Below are 19,777 nucleotides of genomic sequence, written 5' to 3' on the forward strand. Positions count from 1 at the left end.
TCTTGTGGATATTGCTTGTATGTCTCTTATCCTTTAGTCATGGAACCGTTTCCTAAACAGAACATTAGGAGTTTTACATACTTCTGTCCTCTAGAGCGGGACTACCGTGTTCCACTGTCCCCAGAGGGAGGACGTAGAGTGTGGCCTGTATAAGGAGCGCCCCTTACTGTTGCACGGTGTGCATCCAGGCCCCTTTGGGTCTAGGTAATGCTGGCTTTCATCCCTCTTCTCCCAACCTCTCAGTGTTTGGTTCCTGCAGCGCGTGAGGTCCCTATGCCACTTTGAGGCTGAATGGCCTCAGGGTCTTTTAGAAGAAGCATTGCCTCAACTCTGAATCACTTTTACCTCCTACGTCAGCCCCAGACATGCCACCGGAGCTGTGACACATTTAGGCTAGATTCTGGAGGCCAAAAGCCACGTTATGTGATGTCTCTTCAGAGCGTTAAAGGCTCAAATGCCCTTTCAGGCCTTCAGGGGCTTGAAAATGATGATGCTCATTAGTCTGACAGCACGTAGCACTTTACTTGGGGAAGCTCAAGGCAGGCCTTTATTGTGGTGACAGCCAGTTCCCCACTGAACTTCTTCAGTAGGAGGTGGGGACCACGGGGACCCTGGAAAGTCCGGTGACCCCCAACTCCTAGGAGCACCACGCAGCTCCTGGCCTCATCTACTCCCTCTGCACCATCCCTCAGGGAATAAAGGCGATTGAAGAAGGAAAGGAGGTAGTTTTGTAAAAGGAATGAGAACTAGCTAAGTGTTTCCTAAATCCTAGTTTTCTGTTAGGATGAAATCTTCTTTGATTCTTGTCTTTCACTGTCCGGTTCATCAGCAGGTCCCGCAGCCCCCACCTGCAGAGCTCACTGAGGTTGTGTCCAAGCTGCAGCACGGGCCTGCCGGTCTCCGCAGGGGAGATTTTTGGCCTCTGGGGACATCAGGCAGGTGGAGGCCAGGAGTGCTGCTGAATGTCCTGCAGCGCACAGGACAGCCCCACCACTGAGAATTACCCGGCCCTGATGTCGGTAGTGCCAAGGTCGGGAAGTCCTGTTCCGCAGTCCAAACCGCCATCATCTTTTGCCTGGACCGCTGACCATCGTCCTTCTAGAAGGAAGCTGTTTCCTCTCCGGTAGCCTCCCTCCACCATCCATTTTCTTCTGCTCCACCAGACAGATCTTTTTAGAGCATAAGTGAAGTCCCACACCCTTATGTGAAAGCCCCTGTCCCTCTTGGAGTGAAACTGTCATCACCCTCACTCCTGTGATCTGGGCCCCACTCTTACCTCTGCTCCTCTACCTGTCCTGGCTGTTCCTGTCTCTGGGGCTCTGAGGGGGCGGTTCCCCTCTTCACATGCTCCACCCCCTGAATCCCGTGGCCAGCTCCTCCTTCCCATCGGAGTCTCCACCTAAATGTCACCTCTTCAGAGAACCCCCTCCCCCAGTCTGTACTGTGAGCACTACACCCATTGCTGGGGCGTTTTTCTCACTCATGCGTATATTCAGTGCTGTCTGTCTGTCCCACTAGACCCCAAGCTGTTTGTGAACAGCCTGTGTGCTCACAGTGTCTCTCGTGCAGAGCCTGGCAGGCAGTAAGTGCTCACTAAACAGTGGTGGTGAGAATGAGGAGGTAAACAGTAACCGCATCTTCTTGCTCTGGCCCCTAACTGCTTTTAGAAGAAGTCACTTGTTTTTATAAACTCCTAGATGATGGTCTGTTACCTAAGAAATAAATAAAAGGTTTTGGGTTCTTTTTTTTTTTAAGTAAAAAATAAAATTTGCCCCAAATCTCTCCCCCTAGAAGTAACTATTTTTGGGGGGGTGGCTGTTTGGTTCAGACATTTCTCTCTGCATTTAGACAAGCGGAGTGATAAGAGCGTGGCTGGACCTACCAATAATTTATGAGAAGGTCAACCCCCCACTGGTAACCTACCTGTGGACTACTTCCTATTGATTGTTTAGAAAACACAACAAAACACGAAGGGGAAAGCGGGGTGGGCCAGCGTTTGGTCTCCGTGCCTGGCTTTGTGGAGATGTCTCCCTTCCTATTTTAAAACTTGAAGCCTGGTGCTCCAGGAGAGTCTGGTACGGGAATTCTCTTCACCCTGGACTGAGTCCCATTAACAGATGGCCGCTCGGAGCCAGAACTTTAGTACATGATTCCTGAAGGACAAATGCTGTTGGTATGTCTGAATCTAGGTAGCAACTGGCTGTGTTATGACTGGATTTTGCTGTTTCTGTGGTTCTGTTTGTCCATTCACCAAAAAGGAAGGCTGCAGGGCAGGGGTGGAGGGGGGAGAGATTGTTGCAGTTTGCTCAGGCCTCACTTAGCTCATAGGTTAAGGAGATAACAAAGGATTTCAGAAGTTCCCTGGGTTCCCTCTGCCAGTGCCTGATGGGGCCTGGGATTCGGGGGGAGGGGGGTGGGTTCGGGCACTGCATGGCCCACTTGGCCCCCTGTGATGTCACGCAGTGGCCTGCTGGAGCTCTGAGGGCACCCCGGCCCCAGGCCACCCTCAGGCAGCTGCCTGGCTCGAGGTCTGGAAAAGGCTGTTCTCAGAGCAGTGAGTCATTTTCCTCTGACTCCCCCGCCCTCCCCCTGAGGCCTTCCCTGCAGTCCCTGTGGACCGGACATTCACAAGCAGGCAGCATTTTTCTGGGGAGTTTTCTTTGCTTGTTGGCTTCAAAGTTCTGACCTCTTTGTCTCCTAAGAAAAGGCACCAGGCCAAGGAGGTTCATGTTTAAAATCACAAGATCATCTGGGCTGTTAGGTTTCTCTCCGTGCTGCCTCTCTTGGGCGGCCTCTTTTAGGGCAGAAGTTTTCCTCCCACCTCAGTCCCAGATGTACTATTTCCCTCCTTATATGTTGCTGCTTCCTCCACGATGGGCCGTTCTCACCTCTGATTTCCCTGGAATGAGGCACGGAGAGAGGAAGACCATATAGATCGTTTTGTGCCCGGGTCCCCGTGAACAGCAGAGAGGGAAGGCAGAGCCTGATAGCAGTGGTGTGGGAAAGCACTCCGGTCACCCTCCAGAGGTCCCAGAACCTTCCATCTCTGTGTGACCAAGGAGGAGGTAGTGGTAGGGAGAAAGGACTGGGAATGAGGCCGTGAGGGGCTGGGGAGCAACCTTTTCCTTCAGATCTAAGTTACCATGACCACGCTGGGTGCATGTGCCTGACTGGGCCTGTCAGTTTGGTCACTGTGTTATTGGGGCCCCAGCTTGAGGGCTGGGGGCTGGGGACTATACCTGAAACATCCAAGGTAATGTAGTGACTTGAGGGTGGGTGGGTGAGACCTCACCTGAAAACACAACTGTGGATCCACTAGCTAGTAAGTTGAGTGTTTGTCCCTGAATCATGTTGGCTTGGAGCACTGCTAACCCCCGATCATAGTCCCAGTGTGACATTTGAGTCTCAGTCTCCTCATCAAAGCCTCCGGCTCAGTTTATTTTCTGACTTCTTGAGGAACTTGGCTTGAGGTTATTGGATCAGGAGGTTGGTGCCCCAGCTCGGATTTCACCTATGCTGCTGAAAAACCGTCTCATTTCAGGAGCTATTTCTTGTCTGTTCCTTTATTTCCCTGCTTGTGGAATGGGGTCATACTGATCTACCCATCTCTGGCTGACAAATACGAGCCTTGTTTTTTTTCCCTCAAAAGGGAGAGATCCTATAGCATTCATCATTGATTCATTCATTCAACCAACAAATTTTTATTGGATTCCTGTAATGTCAGTCGATCTTGCTCATGGCGGATTGTTTCATCTTATGTGTTGTAATTTTGGATTGTCAACTCCTATTGAGCAAGTTTTAATGCATGAGAATACTGTACAGCCTTGAACGAGAGTATGTCCCGACGGTGTCACTGGCCCACAGTAGCATTAATACTCATTTCTTAGGTTGGTGGTTCCTGAACTATACAAGTGGTATAAATTTGAACTCCAAACCCATATGAAAGTGAACCCAAGGTTACAGATTTTCAAGGGCTAATATATTTTAGTTTTTGTCCTGTGCACAGGGTGAGCAAACAGCTTCTTTATCTCTCTTTATTGTTGTCAGACTATAGTCGACCCTTTCTCCAGTCTAACCCAAACTAATGTAAACTCTAGTCTAATCTTCTCTTGAAGTTTGTAGCCTTTCAGGGGTCCTGTTTTAAACAATTTGTTTTTCAATGCTCATTATTTTTGAGAGAGAGACAGACAGACAGAGCACAAGCAGGGGAGAGGCAGAGAGAGAGAGGACACAGAATTGGAAGCAGGCTCCAGGCTCTCAGCTCTTGGCTGTCAGTACAGATGATGCAGGGCTCGAACCCACGAGCCATGAGATCATGACCTGAGCTGAAGTCAGACTCTTAATCGACTGAGCCACCCAAGGAGCCTGAGGGGCCCTGATTTTATACAAGGGTCTCAGGCTCCACCTCTCAAGGCACCATTTTCTGTTCCCACATGGGTACAACCGCCCCGGCCCATGACTAGGGCCTTCTGGGCTGCTTCAGCCTCCCCTTCCTGCTTAGGCTTTTAGCCTCTTGTCCCTTTTGGATTCCAAAGGTTTTCCCTTTCTGTTAAAAACCTTTTGAATATAAAAGAATTACTTGCTAGGTGTCACCCATCATTTCTAGATGTTTTGTGGTGGGATGGTTTTCAGGTTACCTCTCCTACTCTGTTAATAGGCCCTGGGCTAGGTACCGGTGGTATAAAGAAGGGCATGACGAGACCCACGAGCTGGCAGAGTAATGGAGACCTCTCCCAATGATGACCCAGTGTGCTGGGTGTCATGCTTGCAAGACTTCTGGGGTGAGGCCTCCTAGGGCAGCCTGTGTGGGCCTGTGTTTTTTTATTCATAGGGATGTGAAAAAGCCAACGTGGGATCTGAAAAAGCCAACGTTGGCTTTTCGGTTTTCCAGTGGATGGTGATTCTAGAGTCCATGTGCTTATTCATCCTACAAGCATTTCCTGAATGCCTTCATGCCAGGCATAATGCTAGACACATAAACATGAGCTATCACATTTATTTCTAACAATAACTCCATGAGGGTATTTTTATCCTCATTTTCAGAAGAGCCAACTCAAGCTTAGGGAGACGAGCTTGCTCAGAGGCTAGAGCCAGTGAGTCCTGGACCGGTGTCTAGACACAGGTCTTCAGACCCCAGAGTAGAGCTTTTTCACAACGAAGAAGGCAGCTGAGGGCCGGGTGGCTCCCATGCAGAGAGGGCCTTCATTTTACCTGTCCTATACCTTCCTCTTTCTGTCAGCGGGGGGGTGGGATGTGCCCCTGACCCTGAGGCCTGCCCAGGGCCCCAGCAGGTCTCCTATCCACATCTCTAAATACTGTATCTTCTTGCCCACTCCAGGAAGGATATTTAACAAACCCAAGAAGCCTCTGGGAAGACTACCCACACGTGTACCTCCCGTGAGTATTCTCATGACTCCGTCTCCAGGGAGGAGCAAGCCGGCCCACCGGCTCCCCCAACCCAGGGAGCGCGGCGGCTGGCGCGAGGAGCCTGTCGCACCCCCAGCCTGTGAGGGCGCAGTGTTGTAGCCGGCAGTCTCGCCCTGGGCTGCTTCCTCCTAGGGCGCTGGGCTGGAGGACCCCCAAATGAAATGTTTTCTGCAGTAGCCCCTGTCAGAGAGCTGGTGTCCCAGCTCAGGCTGCCGTGCCAGGACCCCCGTAGGCTGGGTGGCTTACAAACAACAGAAACTTCTGGCGCACGGTTTCGGAGGCCGAAAAGCCCAAGATGAGGACACCGGCAGGTTTGGTGTCTGGTGAGGGTCTGCCTCTAGGTTCAGAGGCGGCTGTCTTCTGGCCAAATCTTCACGTGGAGGGGCAGGGAAGGAGGCCTCTGGGGCCTCTTTGATGAGGGCACGGATCGAATCCCATTACCGAGGTCCCCGCCCTCACGGCTAGATCTCCTCCCGGAGGCCCCGCTTCCTAGCACCGTCGTGTTAAGATTCCGGTTCCAGCGTCTGAATTTTGAGGGGATGCGCACATTTAGTCCACAGCAGGCCCCTAAGCTGTCGGGAGACGGGTTCGGAAGCGGACCGTCTCCATAACACTCTTTGGGCTCCGTACTTCCCTGGTGACCTGAGCTCGTGCACGTGCGCATCGTCCCCCCAGCCTCCCACGCGGGTGCCCCTCCAGAAGCAGCACCCCCTTCCCCTCCTTCCCTGTGCTGCCAAGAAACCAGGGGGCAGCACCAGGTCTGCCTCCCGTAGGAGACCCTCCCTGCCTTTCCTGAGACCCTTTATTTTTTTCAAAATTTTTCTTAATGTTTTATTTATTTCTAGGAGAGAGAGAGACAGCGTGATCAGGGGAGGGTCAGAGAGAGAGGGAGTCACAGACTGAAACAGGCTCCAGGCTCTGGGCTGGCAGTCAGCACAGAGCCCGACGCGGGGCTCGAACCCACGAACCGCGAGACCATGACCTAAGCGAAAGTCGGATGCTTAACCGACTAAGCCACCCAGGCACCCCAACCCCTGAGACCCTTCAGAACCACAACAAAGGGTTAACTACTGTGAGAGGCCCCTCTGCTAGATCTGTTCACGCTTCAATATATTGATGCCCCATCTTCATTGGCCTTGCTCAGCCTTTCCTTCTCCAAGCCAAAGAACCTTCCTCCTCTGTACTCTTTTCACCATTTTTGTTTGTTTCTGTGTACTCTGTGTCCCGCTAAGTGGTCCCGTCTGTGGAGCAGGGTCCCCACGCCCAGGGCCTCCGTCCCGTGGTCCAGGGCCTCACCTTTGTCTCCTGTTTATGAGCACCCGCAGGGACAGCCTCCCTCCCTCCCATGTGACCTGTTCCCTTGTCTCCAGCTTCCAGGTGAAGTTTTTCTACCTGTGCCAGCTGGCCTACTGGCTGCATGCACTGCCTGAGCTGTACTTCCAGAAGGTACGGAAGGTGAGTACTTGCTTCCCCCTTGGAAGGCGCATGCCCTTCACTCCCCTCCTGCTGTTCCCCGCCTCCTTCCCCTGAGCCTTCCCTCCAGAAGCGCAGAGCTGGGCGGGAAAAGGGGATGAGTTTGCGGGTTGGGGAAAATGCTGAGCCAGCGAAGTCTCCGCAAAGATCTCCCTGAGAGCAGGCCACCAGCGGGTCTCCTGCCGCCCACACTAGACACGTGGCTTTGGGGGAGGTCTACCTCTTGTCTTCTGGATAGCAGATCAGAGGTTTTTGCCTTTCCCCGTTTTTTGTTTGTTTGTTTTAAAATAGCCTCCCTCTGAATTATTTCCAGAAGCCCTGTTCCCCAGTCCCTGTCTCTTCTTTCTCAACCCAGCCCTGCCCCATGGACCTGAAGCCAGCACCTTTTCCTCTGACTTTCCAGCAGCCTGGTGCCTGAGCTTCTGGCCTGACATAGGACTGTCTGTGTCAGAGCAGCCCGGCCTGCCCCCCTACCCCTCTGCACCCCCCCCACCCCTCTGCACCCCTCTTCTGCAGAAGGGAGGTGGGAATGAGCACATGGGACTGTGTCAGAGCAGCCTGGCACCCCCCCCCGCCCCCTGCCACCCATATGCACCCCCACCCCTGCGGAGAGGAAGTAGGGATGAGCACACTTACTGTCCACTTCTGTCACTTGCAGGAGGAAGTCCCCCGCCAGCTCCAGTACATCTGTCTGTACCTGGTCCACATAGCTGGAGCATACCTCTTAAAGTGAGTGAGACCCCGCAGCTCGTCACACTTGCGTGCCCTCTTATGTCCGTGCATCTCTCCACACGTTCATTCCATTAGGAGGCGGTTACCACACCCCTTCTGTTGGCCAAGCACGGTGCTAAGACCTGGGATGTCCTTATCTTTAGTGGGTCATGCTCAGCCTTGTAGGAGAGACAGCGTAGGCACAGGTCAGGGCAGCTCAGGGAGAGGATGGCTGTGCTACCATATGGGTCATCTGCCGTGGGAACCCAGAAGAGGGACTAACACATCCTGAGACAGAGGCAGGGAAGGCTTCCAGGGATGCTGCCACTTGAACCGTGACTTTGAAGTCAGAGAGGTGGCCGTGGTGTTTGGCCTTGAGTGTCTCTGACAAAACGAATTATATTGATGAGTAGATACGTCATTGTTAACTTGGGATTTCCTTGATTTTTATCCGAGCAGGGTAGGAGAACACCCTGTACTTTCTCTGGGCTGTCATTTTGAGGGTTGGTGACGTATAATGTTCCGGTGAGCTGCTTGGAGGTCCTTGGGCCTGTTGCCTCCTAGGCCCTCACAGCAGGCTTCCTGTGAGGACGACGGACCTGGGGTAAGGGAGTCAGGAGGAAGGCAGCTCTCAAATACGCTCTTATCCCTGGAGGCGTGAAACAGCATCGACTCCTGGATGGGTTTTCGGAGGCCAAAGGTTGTATGATGGGGCCAGCCCTGCTCACATGCAGCGCCCAGCAGTGTGCGGTGAGGCCCAGGGTGAGAACGTGCTGGCAGGACCACGTGGAAGGAAGGTCCTGCTACTGCCGGGGGCCTGCTGTGTCATCACTCTTCCCCCAAAGACAGGAGATGCTCTGAGATCCATGTTTCCCACAGCTGACGTGTCCCAGGGAAGGAGAAGGGTAGGGGTCTGACCCTGTTTGGGCGGAGTCTTGTGATTCTTGTTCTGGAGAGAGGATAGAAGCGAGAGGGCCGGAGTAGCGGATCCTCCAGAACACGGCCCGTTCCATTCCTAGTGATGCTGGTGCAGCCGCCTCTCTGCTCCTGGCCTGACTTCCCTTCGCCTCCATCCTTGCTGTGGTTTTCAGAAGTGAGTGTGAGGGCAGGAGACACCCTTGACTACAAGATTTCCCAAGAAAGGCAGACCTTCGAAATGCCGAATGATTGCGGGGTCTCGCTTTGGTGAAGAGCTTGACTTTTAGAGGCCTTCACTCACTCGACACGTACCTGAGCTCCTCCCTCGAGCCGGGCACTGTGCTCTGAGCTGCAGCTACACCTGGGCGAGGTCAGACCGAGGCCTTAGTCTCCTGGGGTGCCCCATCTAGAGGGAGGCAGACCATAAGTAAGAAAATAGTTTCCTGTGGTGGTAAATGCAATGAAGAAAATAATAGGGGCACCTGGGTAGCTTAGTTGGTTGAGTGTCCGACTCTTGATTTCTGCTCAGGTCACGGTCCCAGGGTCATGAGATCAAGCCCTACGTTGGGATCCTTGTTGGGTGTGGAGCCTGCTTGAGATTCTCTCTCCCTTCCTCTGCCCCTCTCCCCTGAGATTCATTCTTTTCTCTCTCTCTCTGTTCTCCTGTCCTCCTGCACCTCTCCCCTGCTCACTCATACTCAGTCTAAAATGATAGAGTAATGTAACAGAGCGACTTGTCTCCATGGCACCTTTGTCGAGGGGAGGGAGGTGACTCAGGTTGAGGCAGGTATGGCGAGTGTCAGGCACGTGAAGATCTTGGGGGAGAGAACTGTGTGGGCAGAGAAACAGCAGGTGCAGAGGCCCTGAGGTGTGTGTAAAGCGCACTGTGGCTGGAATGCAGAAAATGAATTGTGAGATGAGGTGACTGTGCACAGTCCTGTTGGACTTTCTGGTCATGTGAAGACCTCAGGTAGTGCTCCCATCATTCTCTTGACCATCTTCAGGACCCAGTGGCCACCCCATTGGATTCTGGACTGCTCCAGGCTCGTTGGGTGGACCTGGCTGGGCCCTTCATCACCACGGCCTGTGGGGCTGCTCCCACATTTTCTTCCTGATGGCCCGAAGCCCTGTGCGTCCAGCAGGGTCTGCACTTTCCCTTCGCAGCCTGTCTGCGTTTGAGCTACAGTTTCATATGTGTCCCAAAGTACCTAAGAAAGTCGGTACCACCACCATGCGTGGAACTGAGCGGGGAGTGCGTGCTAATTTTTAAGATGTTGGTTCAGTAGCACATCTTTTTGCATTATGTTCACTTTTGCTGCTTCATGTACCTCTTGGCTATGAAGACTTGGATAATGAAAAACCAGACGGTGGGAATCCCTTGTATTTCTGTGCATAAAGCTCAGCCACTTGTTCTGAGCACCTTTTATGTGCTGGGTCCTGGGCCTGGTGAAGAATACAAGGTGACTGGTGGCTTTAGAGCCTAAGCTGGGATCACAGTGGGAGTGGGGAGGGGCTCCTGACACAGGACAGGTGCAGGGCCGGGGTGGGGGTGGGGGGGCTCAGTATTTTGTTAAAGGTGTGATGGCAGAACTGAACGGTGTAGGATGAGGAGGGCCAGCCAGGGAAGGCCGGCAAGGATCGCAGAGCCCAGGGTGTGGGGCGCCTTGTGCTCTGTGGCATCCCGGGGAGGACTGTGAGCCTTGTCTGTTTCTCCCAGCCTGAGCCGCCTGGGCCTGATCTTGCTGCTGCTGCAGTACTCCACCGAGTTCCTCTTCCACATGGCTCGACTCTTCTACTTCGCAGATGAGAACAACGAGAAGCTGTAAGTGGCATTAACCAGGCTGGCCCACTCAGAGGAGCCGTGGGCAGGAGCCTCCCAGGAGGCCGGGCTGATGGGAGGGTAGAAACTGCCCCTTAACTGCAGGTGGCACCCCAGGGTTGTTTTTTTGGAGCATGCTATTCCAGAGATCTCCCTCAAACTCCCCAGTGCTACCTTTGCGCCTTCTCTCCACTTGGTGTTGCTCCTGGAGAAGTGGTGAAAGCTGCCTCACCGGCCCTAAAGGCTCACGTCCCTTTACCACCCCCATGAGCAGGTTTAATGCCTGGGCTGCTGTGTTCGGGGTCACCCGCCTCTTCATCCTCACACTTGCCGTGCTGGCCATCGGCTTTGGACTCGCTCGAGTAGAAAACCAGGCCTTTGACCCCGAGAAAGGAAACTTCAATACCTTACTTTGCAGGTGAGTTGGGAGAAAGCCCAGGGAGATAAATCAAGGCTGCCTGAGTGCTGCCAGGAGCCTCCTGAACTGGGCACAACTTCGGAAGGTCGGGGGCCAGTAGACCCCTGGGTCTCCCGTACATTGATGTTTAGCTGGACATCTCTAGACATCGGGCCTGAGGGTAAAAGGAATCCGAGCCTCTGCCTCCAGCGAAACCATCTCCAGCACCTGCTGGGACTGCAGTCAGGGTCCCCAGGTGGGAATCCCCTCCCCCTGTCCAGTCTTCAAGCGCATGATAGGTTTCCACTCTCGCCCCTCAACCCATCATTACGGCCACGTGTGGACTCTTCACAGTAGGGAGCCCAGCAGTGCAGCCCGTGGCCCCCCATAGCAGCAGGGAGAGCCGGGAGGAAGCCATCGTGTTCCCATGTGACCCTTGGGCCTGGGAGGGTGTGTGACTGATCCAGTGTTGCTCAGCTTTTAAGTGGCATTCTAGATGAGAAGCCACCCTTCTAGAATTACTCTGCTGTATCGTAATTCAATTCTTTTGAATTCTCTCCGTGTATATATACACGGAGCTTCAGTGAGTCATGTTGTTTGTTGTGGGTACAGAAGAGACAGGCCATGGAAGCATTGTGACTGGAGCTGGATGTGCAGATGTCCCCTCCTCCTTCCCGGGCTCGCCCCATCTGTTTGTCACTACCCCTGAAGTGTGCTAGAGTGGAGGCCGGCACTGAACCACCTGCTCCCCCTGGTGCTGGTGGCGGGATGGGGCATGCCGGTGCCCTGGGGACAGCCAGGGGAGTTGTGGGGTTCCTGCCCTGGTCTCCCCCGCTGCCCCGGGGCGGGACCAGCCCCAGCATCGAGCCCGCCATGGTGTCCCTCCGCGGGAGCTGGCCGCAGCCCTGAGCCCGCCACACTGTCCCTCCGGCCCCGAGCCACCACGCTGTCTCTCCACAGGCTGTCCGTGCTGCTGCTGGTGTGCGCCGCCCAGGCCTGGCTCATGTGGCGTTTCATCCACTCCCAGCTGCGCCACTGGCGGGAGTACTGGAACGAGCAGAGCGCCAAGCGGAGGGTCCCAGCTGCCCCCAGACTGCCGGCCAGGCTCATCAAGAGAGAGTCTGGTGAGTGCAGTGCCGGGCCCTTGGGCGGGTAGCTGCGAAGTGTGCCCGGGAGGGTTGGGGAGGGGCCAGGGCTCGGCTCCTCTGCCCCCACCCAGACCAGCCCTGGCGCTCCCCTGTCCTTCCCCAAGGCCGGACTGGCACGTGGCTGGGAGTGGGCCAGGGTCACTTTGTGGGTGAGGCTGGCCGCGGTGGGGCAGGGCAGCAGCTGGCTGGGGCGCTGTGGCGGGAAGCGTGTCCTCGAAGTGGCTTCTGACCACAGCCAAGATCGGCTGCCTGCTCCCTGTGCGGCGGCAGCCCTGTCCTCCCCTGCCCTCCCCTGCCCTCTCCCTCCGCACCTCTGCATGGCCCTTCCTCCCACGCCACCGGCTCCTCTCTGGTCTTCAGGAATGACTCAGGGTGATACAGTGCTGGGTGGGCATTGAGGCCGGGACGCCCACTTCGCCTCTGGCCCTGGCCCCGCTCCAGTAGCCGCCTGCCCCTGCTGGGTCCCGGGCCCGCTGGCAGCCCAGCGCGTTCTGTGCGGCCTGGGGGCCTGTCTGCACCGGGCGCTGTTCCCTGACTCACCTGCCTTTCTCCAGGTGTGGCCTGCTTGGCAAGGGCTCCCGTGGGTTTGAGGCAGACACGTGCGCGGCTGGGTGTGGCAAGTCGGGCCTGGCTGGGAGGGGACTGGGGGGTGAGGCCGCTGCCAGACTGACTCTGCGCAAGCACATGGAGGTGTTTTCCACAACAGTAAAAAGATGGCATAGTTTTTTCTGCCAGAAGAGTATCAGCCTCTGAGTACTGCCTGTCCCTACAGCCTCCCTACCTCCTCCTCGCCACTCTCCCCTCGTGGGGCGTGGCTGCTGAGGTGGGCTGGTGCCCTGCAGGGGGCTGAAGGAAACTGAGGCCCCTGGCAGTGTCTGCGTGGTTCCACCTAGGATCTGGTACAGCCTGAGCCCCGGGCTGGCGGGCGGGCCCCGGCCTGTTCTGGGTTACTGTATGTCACCCCAGCCGTCTTCCGCTAAAGGACAGTCAGGGACCAACCACCTTTAGCAGAGGGGAGCAGGGGCCTCAGGGGAGCTGTCTACTGACATCCAGTCTTGGCAGGACGCTGCGGCCATGCATCCCCTCGGCTCGCCCTGCCCCCCCCCCCGCTGCAAGCTCAGGCCTCACGGGCACCTCTCCTCTTCTAGGCATGGCGGGAGCCCCACGTGTGTCTGTCTCCCTTCACTTCCTAGGTTACCATGAAAACGGAGTAGTGAAAGCAGAGAATGGGACCTCCCCACGGACTAAGAAACTCAAGTCTCCTTGAGGCCAAAGTGCTGGAACAGGGATCCTCCCACGGGGGCCAAGGCGGGGAGGTGGGGAGCCCGGCCCCGCCACCGCCTTCCCCCTCCTGCTCCTGACGCTCCATCTCAAGCAGCAGGAACCTGTCTTCAAACGGGGCTTCGCCTTTCTTACTCCTTGGCTTTCTCTTCTTACTCTTCCATAAACCATTCTCAATAAAACCAAAACTCTTCCTTCCTTCTCTTCCTCAAGCCACCTCACGTCCTCACCTCTGTCCTGTGTTGGGTTTTCTAGAAGCCCAGGCACTCATAGTTCTCTTTTTGCTTTCCTCCTCTTTCTCTTCCTTCACGGCTGCTGCTTTTTACTTCTTTCACTGTATTGTGCAATTTTTCTGTGTCTGATTTTTACAATGAGAGGGAGCTCAAGTTGCAGTCCTGGCCACTCACCACCCAGCGTCAGTCCCCAGGACCCGTCAAAGCCAGAAGCCTCGTGCCGAGGAGCCTCTGCCTGGGGCTGGTAGCAGGCCCACCGGCGGGCCCCGTGTCCGGGCAAGGAGAGGAGAGGCCAGCCCTCTCGGATCATAATCTCCCAGGTGCTGATTAACTGAGATGTATGATTCCAGTTCCGCACGCACTGGCTGGAGGCCCGGCAGAGCCACCACTGCTTGGTGTTGCCAAGTCATTTGGCTGTGGGGCATGGCGACCTGGTCCAGAAAGATGGTGTTAAGTGTGTTGGGTCCCGTGACTGGAGATGGCTTCATGGTGGCTGGTCCTGGATGGGGGCCAGCCTGCCCTCACTCTGCTGGGGAGGTGCTGGAGGAGGACACGTCTTCCCACCCTCTAGAGCAAGAACAAAGCGTACGGAGCGGCAGGCTCTTCTGGAAAGGTAACAGCGGCAGAGGTGACGGGGCGGTTCGCCTCAGCCTTTCTTCAGCCCCAGCCCCAGCTGCTTTTTCAACCGTTCACCAGCATCCAAAACCAAATCAAACCACAGTGAACAGACCAGCATGACGGACACTGGTCCTCGACCCCAGACCCAGGGAGCCCTGTCAGGGCCCGCCTCGCTACCCGGCTTCATCTCTCTGGCGGCAGGGACGCTGAGCCCCCCACTGGCCTCCTGGTGCCCCGGGGAGGGTCACTGGGCAGCTTTGCCATCTGTAGAGTATTCTTCGGCAAGGTCATTGTCATCCTCTGGTTTGTCCAGCGCGCCCCCAGTACGTTAGACTGTCCGAGAGCAGGACTGATTGGAAATCAGTCTGCAGGGTAGAGGAGCAGACACCACAGTGCCAGTGGGAGGCCTCTGCCTTGTCCCTCACGCATCCCATCTCTCGGCTCCACCCAAAGACAAGGCCTCCATGTCCATGTGGGGCCTGGCAATGACTTCAGGAAGGGGTTAGGCTTTCTAAGGTCCTAATTAAGGAGTGTTGAATTCTGCATCGAGGCTCTGGGGAGCGATTCTTGGGGGGGGCATAGAAATGTTAGTGTCCTTTTATGTGCTGGTCCTCTTTCTAATGCCCCAGTAGAAACCAAACCTTGGGGTATTCTCCTAAAAAGGGGGAGATGGGTCTTTTCATCAGGGCAGCTCTCCTCCTCCATGTCACTTTTGTTAGCGATATACTGGATTTTCCAGCGACTGAGGGCATTGTTCCCTCGCACCACTGTCAACCCTCCACTCTCTGTCCAGGATCAGGTAGAAATAGGAAAAGCTGCCCTCGGCTTCTGATTACCCCTAGGAAGTGGGACGGCACTTGTGGAGACCTGCATCGCTCCTGTCCTGGTCTGATGCTTCTCTGGGCTGCAGAGCAGAACGTTGCTAAAAGGGTCCTTGGAATCAACCCTGCAGACCCAAGCCAGGACCCCTTAGCTGTTCGGCCACATCCCCTGCTGAGGCTGTGGCTGCGTTCAGCTTTCTTACGTTGCCTGGAGATGGAGGGGCAGCCAGCCAGCAGCCTACCACCTGCCCAGCAGCCTCGCCACCCCTCCCGGTCCTCTCCTGGCTGTGTCTCTGGCAGCGAACTGCCTCCTGCACGGGGCCACTCCCTCAGGTGAGCCCCAGTTAAACTTCGGTGGGTATGCAGTAGGCTGCAGGCCCGAGAGGTGGGGAGAGTGGCCCCAGGCATGCCACCAGGCACCCCCTTCTCATGTAGGTGTTCTAGGTGCTTATGGCCAGAGACCACATGGCTGCATGATCCCTAAGCCTCCTGCGAGCTTCTGGCTCTGTGGTAGGTGTGATTCAGAGGTGGTTCCACCCCTCCAGTGGCCTGAGCCAGCCTAGGCTCCCTGAGATGGTGAGTAAGGCCAGCCTGACCGTAGCAGGGCCTCCGGGATGATTTGAGGGGAGGGGGATGAGAGTAAAGGCAGGGTGCTTGGTCACCTCCTGCCATCCCCGCCACATTTATTTCTGAGCAGAGCTCGGGCTTCAGCAGGCTGGCTTAAAGCAGGTTTCCGAAATAACTCTATCCTGTGAGCTTGTTGTGCTGGCTTGTCCTGATTTGGCCACTTCGGCTGACGTCTTCCGTCTTCAACACTCTCTCCTGTTCCCAAAGTGCCAAGCCGTCTGTGAAGGCCCTGCTAGACAGCTCCGAGTGTGAGAGGCTGGCTCAGCCAAGAGCAGAGAACAGATGCTAATCTACCTCAGCCAGCAGCCCCCTCTCTCTAAGCATCCCTGGCCGGTACAGGTGCGGCAGGTGGTGGTGGGGAGGAGAGGCCGGCTGTGTGGACGGGAGGGCCTGGTGTTGCTCGGGTTCAGTGGTGGGAACGTTATTTTTACCATCCAGGCTCTGAGAGCTTCATTGTTAGTAAGCTATATGTGTTCCTTTTGAAGGTAGGGGAAGGTTCTAGAGGAAAGGGAAGCAGGCTGAGCCAGGAGGAGAGCCACTTCTCCCCCATTCTAGTCCATTCTAACTGTGTGTGTGTGTGTGTGTGTCTGTGTGTGTCTGTCTGTCTGTGTGTCTGTCTGTATGTCTGCCTGCCCGCCCACCCGCCCCCCCCCAACAGATGTAAATGGTTGCCCAGAACCTTTTCTGTTTCTGTCCCAAGGTAGAACTTCTGACATTTCAGAAACCAAAAGAGACATCTGTGCTTTGGCCACCTTTGCAGATGTTTCTCTCAGATCCCTGGAACCCTAGAAACCCCTTGAACCTGGGTGGGGTGTTCTCCCAGGGGGTGGGCATCTGGGTTTTCTTTAGGGACCCTCTTCATTAGCAGCCTTTGACTTTTTTCCCCTAAGTGGTAAGAGGTAGGGGGGCAGAGGGTACACCCCCTCCCAAGACTCCACAATAGAAAATTCTGCTCCCTGGACTCTTCTTTCAATTTGAAGTGGCATGCCAGGCCCCACGCGGCCAGGGAAGGCTCGGCTTGTGGATTGCCTGGCCAGGTTTCAGCCGTCCCTGTCGGTGTTTCCTGGGCCTGGACAGAGCCCCCGCCCCTTGCTGAGGGCCTTGGAGGCCCAAGTGAGCAGACCTGGGCCATAATGGAGGGGATGCTGCGGGCCCGGGAGGTGGGACGACAGAGTGGTCTTTCTTCCCTACCACTGCCTCCTGGCCCACAGCCCTGCTCCTCAGAGGGGCACTGGGTCATTGCCTAGCTGTGTGACACTTAAATAGAATCCCTCTTCAGCCCGAGGCTGGCCCAGTAAGGAAGCCTTCACCGGCTTCTCTGTCTCTACCCAGCTCTCTCCTCCGCTGCCTCCCCCACTCCCAGTTTTTATAGAGGTCTCAAAAGCACCGCCACTTGTGCGTTCCGTGCTGCCCTGTGCTCCGCAGCCCCCAAGAGAGTTTGTCCGGAGCAGACCCTCCTCCTTTCTGTGTAAGAAGTGCCTTACTTGCCGCGTGGTCTTCCAGCCTTGGCTTGTGCTGCGTGGCCGGGTCCCCAGCCGCCAGGCCTCTAGCGTGATCTGCCCTGTGCAGCCAAGGACCCTGGACCCCAGTGTATTACATGTGAAAGGGACGCGGATTGTGACAGTTTGGCCTCACTCGTCTCCGTCCCCTCCCCCTATCGTGTTGGGGTGTGTGGTCTGTTCTAGGCTTTGTTTCTGGTGGTTCTTTCGTGTCGGTTTTCTGGCCCACGGGGGCGGCTACAGAAAGAGGGAGGGCCAACTGCAGTCACCTGTGCCTCCTACCTGTGGAGGGAAGCCTGGCGGCCTCCAGGGACCCGAAGTGCCCCGTGAGCCCTGCTCTGCCCGCACCCCCACCCCCAGATTAAAAAGAAAGGTGCCCTGGCTATACCCTCTTACAGTTTGCTTTGTGTCCCGTTCAGCCCGCCGTTTGTGTGGTGAAGGTGTCAGTCACAAGTGCCGGCCCACTTGACGGCGGGTCTAGCCGGGCTGTTGCAGAAGCTCCTGGCGCTCCTCTCAGTGTTACCCACGTCTGCAGCGGCCGCCCGCCGTCCCCCTGCCCTTCCGGGCTGTGCAATAACTCTCCCAGCGGCGGGCCTCCCACAGGCCTGCGGTCCCCAGACACCCCGCAGCTGGGAGGGAAGGGGCCCGGGGGAGGGCGGTCGACATCCCTTACACAGGAAATGTGCGCCACGTCCCCTGTGTTGTTGCCCGTCCCTTCCCCCCGGGTGGGTTTCTGTGGCACTCGAGTAGAGCATCGTGGCATCGCCTTAGAAGTCCGTGTGTGTGTGTGTGTTTCGTAATCTGTTGAAAAGGAAAATAAAAATCCTCATGATGGGGCATTAAATAAGTCCGTGTCTGGGAATGAGATCTGCTGTGACCCCTGTGATGTCACCGTCACTCTGTCTAAAGGCGTTCTAGAGCTTCTTGTTTGTGCGGAGACGCGGCCACACGGGGACAGCCCTGCTCCCCCGGTAGGAGCTGGCTGGCGTCATAAGTGCCACCACTGCCTTGGGGGAGGAGTCGCGTGCGCGTGATGAGACCACACACCTCACGTGTCCGTCCCTCTGGTTTAACAAACAGCCAGAGGACAAGCTGCGGCTGCCGGTGCCGCCGTGAGCAACTCATAATGCAAATGCGGACAAAGTGTCTTTTTGTTTCCTACTTTAGCCTGTTCACCTTACGGACCAAATTTCAACAAGGAACTCAAGGAAAATTTGTACCTACCGTATTTATGCTTTCATGTAAAAGGGTTTTTTTGGGGGGAGGGTTCTTTTTATGTTCAGTGAACTTTTTTCAAAAACCTTTTCCACCGTTTCTGTCTGGTTTTAAAACAAATTACAGTTTTGTATGGATTTTTTTTAAATGTACGTTTTGAAACAAATGATCAACAAATATTTTTGAAATAACTGAATAAAAGGCATAGAATTATCAGTCTAATTGTCTCTGGTAAAATTACTTCTATTTTTAATCTGGATGCTTACATTTGCTTTCACGTGAAAAATAATTTCGTGTCAGTTTTAGCCTCACTCCTATTTTTCACTGTATTAGTCCTTTGTTGTATATCCTTTTGTAACCGTATTTGTTCATTTTGGTCATGTGAATGAGGGAATTGTAGTTAAGGATGGAGAAAATTACATGGAGTGTTGCATCGTAATGAGCATTTTTGAGTCTGTATCAGTAACTGTAAAAACGGAAAGAGTTTACTTGACCTGAGGTTTATAGATCTCACAAGGAAGTGCCGCAGGCTCGACGCCTACTGCGTTGTGAAGTCACTGGCTCGGAGAAGATGGAAGCAGGTGCGTGTGGAATATTAGTGCCAGTGCTGACCAGTACTGGTAACGATGGAGGGCCATGGGGATGGCCGGTGCCAGTTCTAAGGCCTGCTCTTGCCTGTAGCGGTCTGTGTTTTCCAGAACCATCTCCCAAGAGCTCCGGAGAGGAGTGGTTACACATGGCAGTCAGCCATGGACACCCCCAAAGTGTCAGGATTACCCAAGAAGGGTTCACCTGAGGTCAAGGTGAGTGGCACTCACAGAGGTCAGGCTTTGGCTCTGACTTGGGTGTCCGTCCGGCTCCACCATGAGAAGCTAGGTGGCCCGGGGGATTAACCTTTCCGAGCCCGTTTGCTTCTATGTGGGGTTTGTGTGCTTGCTGCTTGTTTTTGCAGGCAGCGGTGTGGCGAGATTTAGGGATCGTGAGTGCTGAGTCCATGGTACAAGTAAAGCACTTTTTTTTTTTTTTAATAGAGCACACTCCTGTGCCCGCGGGACATTAAGGAGTCCTTCACCCAAGTGACCCTTGATTCTCTGGAAATTATTTTGAGAGAGCTTCCCCACCTGCTGGTCCCAAATACCCTCAGTGCCTATAGATATCGGTTTGATACACTTTAATTCAGTGGTATTTTCAAGGCCCCGTGGTGGCGCAGACAGAGTTCAGGGCCTGCATGGTGGCTTCTTTGTCTCCCCTCCCTGGTCCCCTCCTCAAAGGAGGTCATTTCTCTTCCCTCCAACCTGTGCCACAGGCTAATGCTCAACTCTTCCATCATCTAGGCCAGGACTCCCGACGCGTGCTGGGTGTGACCACAGGGTAAGTGTGGCCGCACCGCCATTTGGGATTTCAGTGGGAAAAGCCATTTGCTCAGACTTGTGTGGTACCTGTGTAAACATGGGTTCAGGGAGGCGAAAGAGAAATGTGACAACAGACAGAAGGGCCGGGAGCACTTGGATCTTAAAGGGTGGGGAAGAGGAATTTTTCCTAATGTGTCCATGTCGACCGAAGAGGAAGTTGGCAAGTGTCTGTGTGCTG

General features: G+C 55.1%; 1 protein-coding gene across 3 annotated transcripts in view; it reads left to right on the plus strand.

Moving 5' to 3' along the window:
* TRAM2 (translocation associated membrane protein 2) overlaps window positions 1-18,406 on the plus strand; it is an 82,445-nt gene extending 64,039 nt beyond the window's left edge. For 2 of the 3 annotated variants that reach the window (XM_039217472.1, XM_039217473.1), the window contains exons 5-11: window positions 5,339-5,397; window positions 6,798-6,882; window positions 7,559-7,629; window positions 10,247-10,351; window positions 10,623-10,766; window positions 11,706-11,869; window positions 13,087-18,406. In XM_039217472.1, coding sequence (XP_039073403.1) covers window positions 5,339-5,397; window positions 6,798-6,882; window positions 7,559-7,629; window positions 10,247-10,351; window positions 10,623-10,766; window positions 11,706-11,869; window positions 13,087-13,160 — 702 coding nt within the window. In that variant the 3' untranslated portion in view covers window positions 13,161-18,406. The remainder of the gene's footprint in view (window positions 1-5,338; window positions 5,398-6,797; window positions 6,883-7,558; window positions 7,630-10,246; window positions 10,352-10,622; window positions 10,767-11,705; window positions 11,870-13,086) is intronic. The other variant, XR_005525564.1, reaches the window with a different exon arrangement.
* The last annotated feature ends 1,371 nt before the right edge of the window (window positions 18,407-19,777 follow it).

This window comes from Hyaena hyaena, unplaced genomic scaffold (genome assembly GCF_003009895.1).
Source record: "Hyaena hyaena isolate Hyena2069 unplaced genomic scaffold, ASM300989v1 scaffold_694, whole genome shotgun sequence".
Lineage (NCBI taxonomy): Eukaryota > Metazoa > Chordata > Mammalia > Carnivora > Hyaenidae > Hyaena > Hyaena hyaena.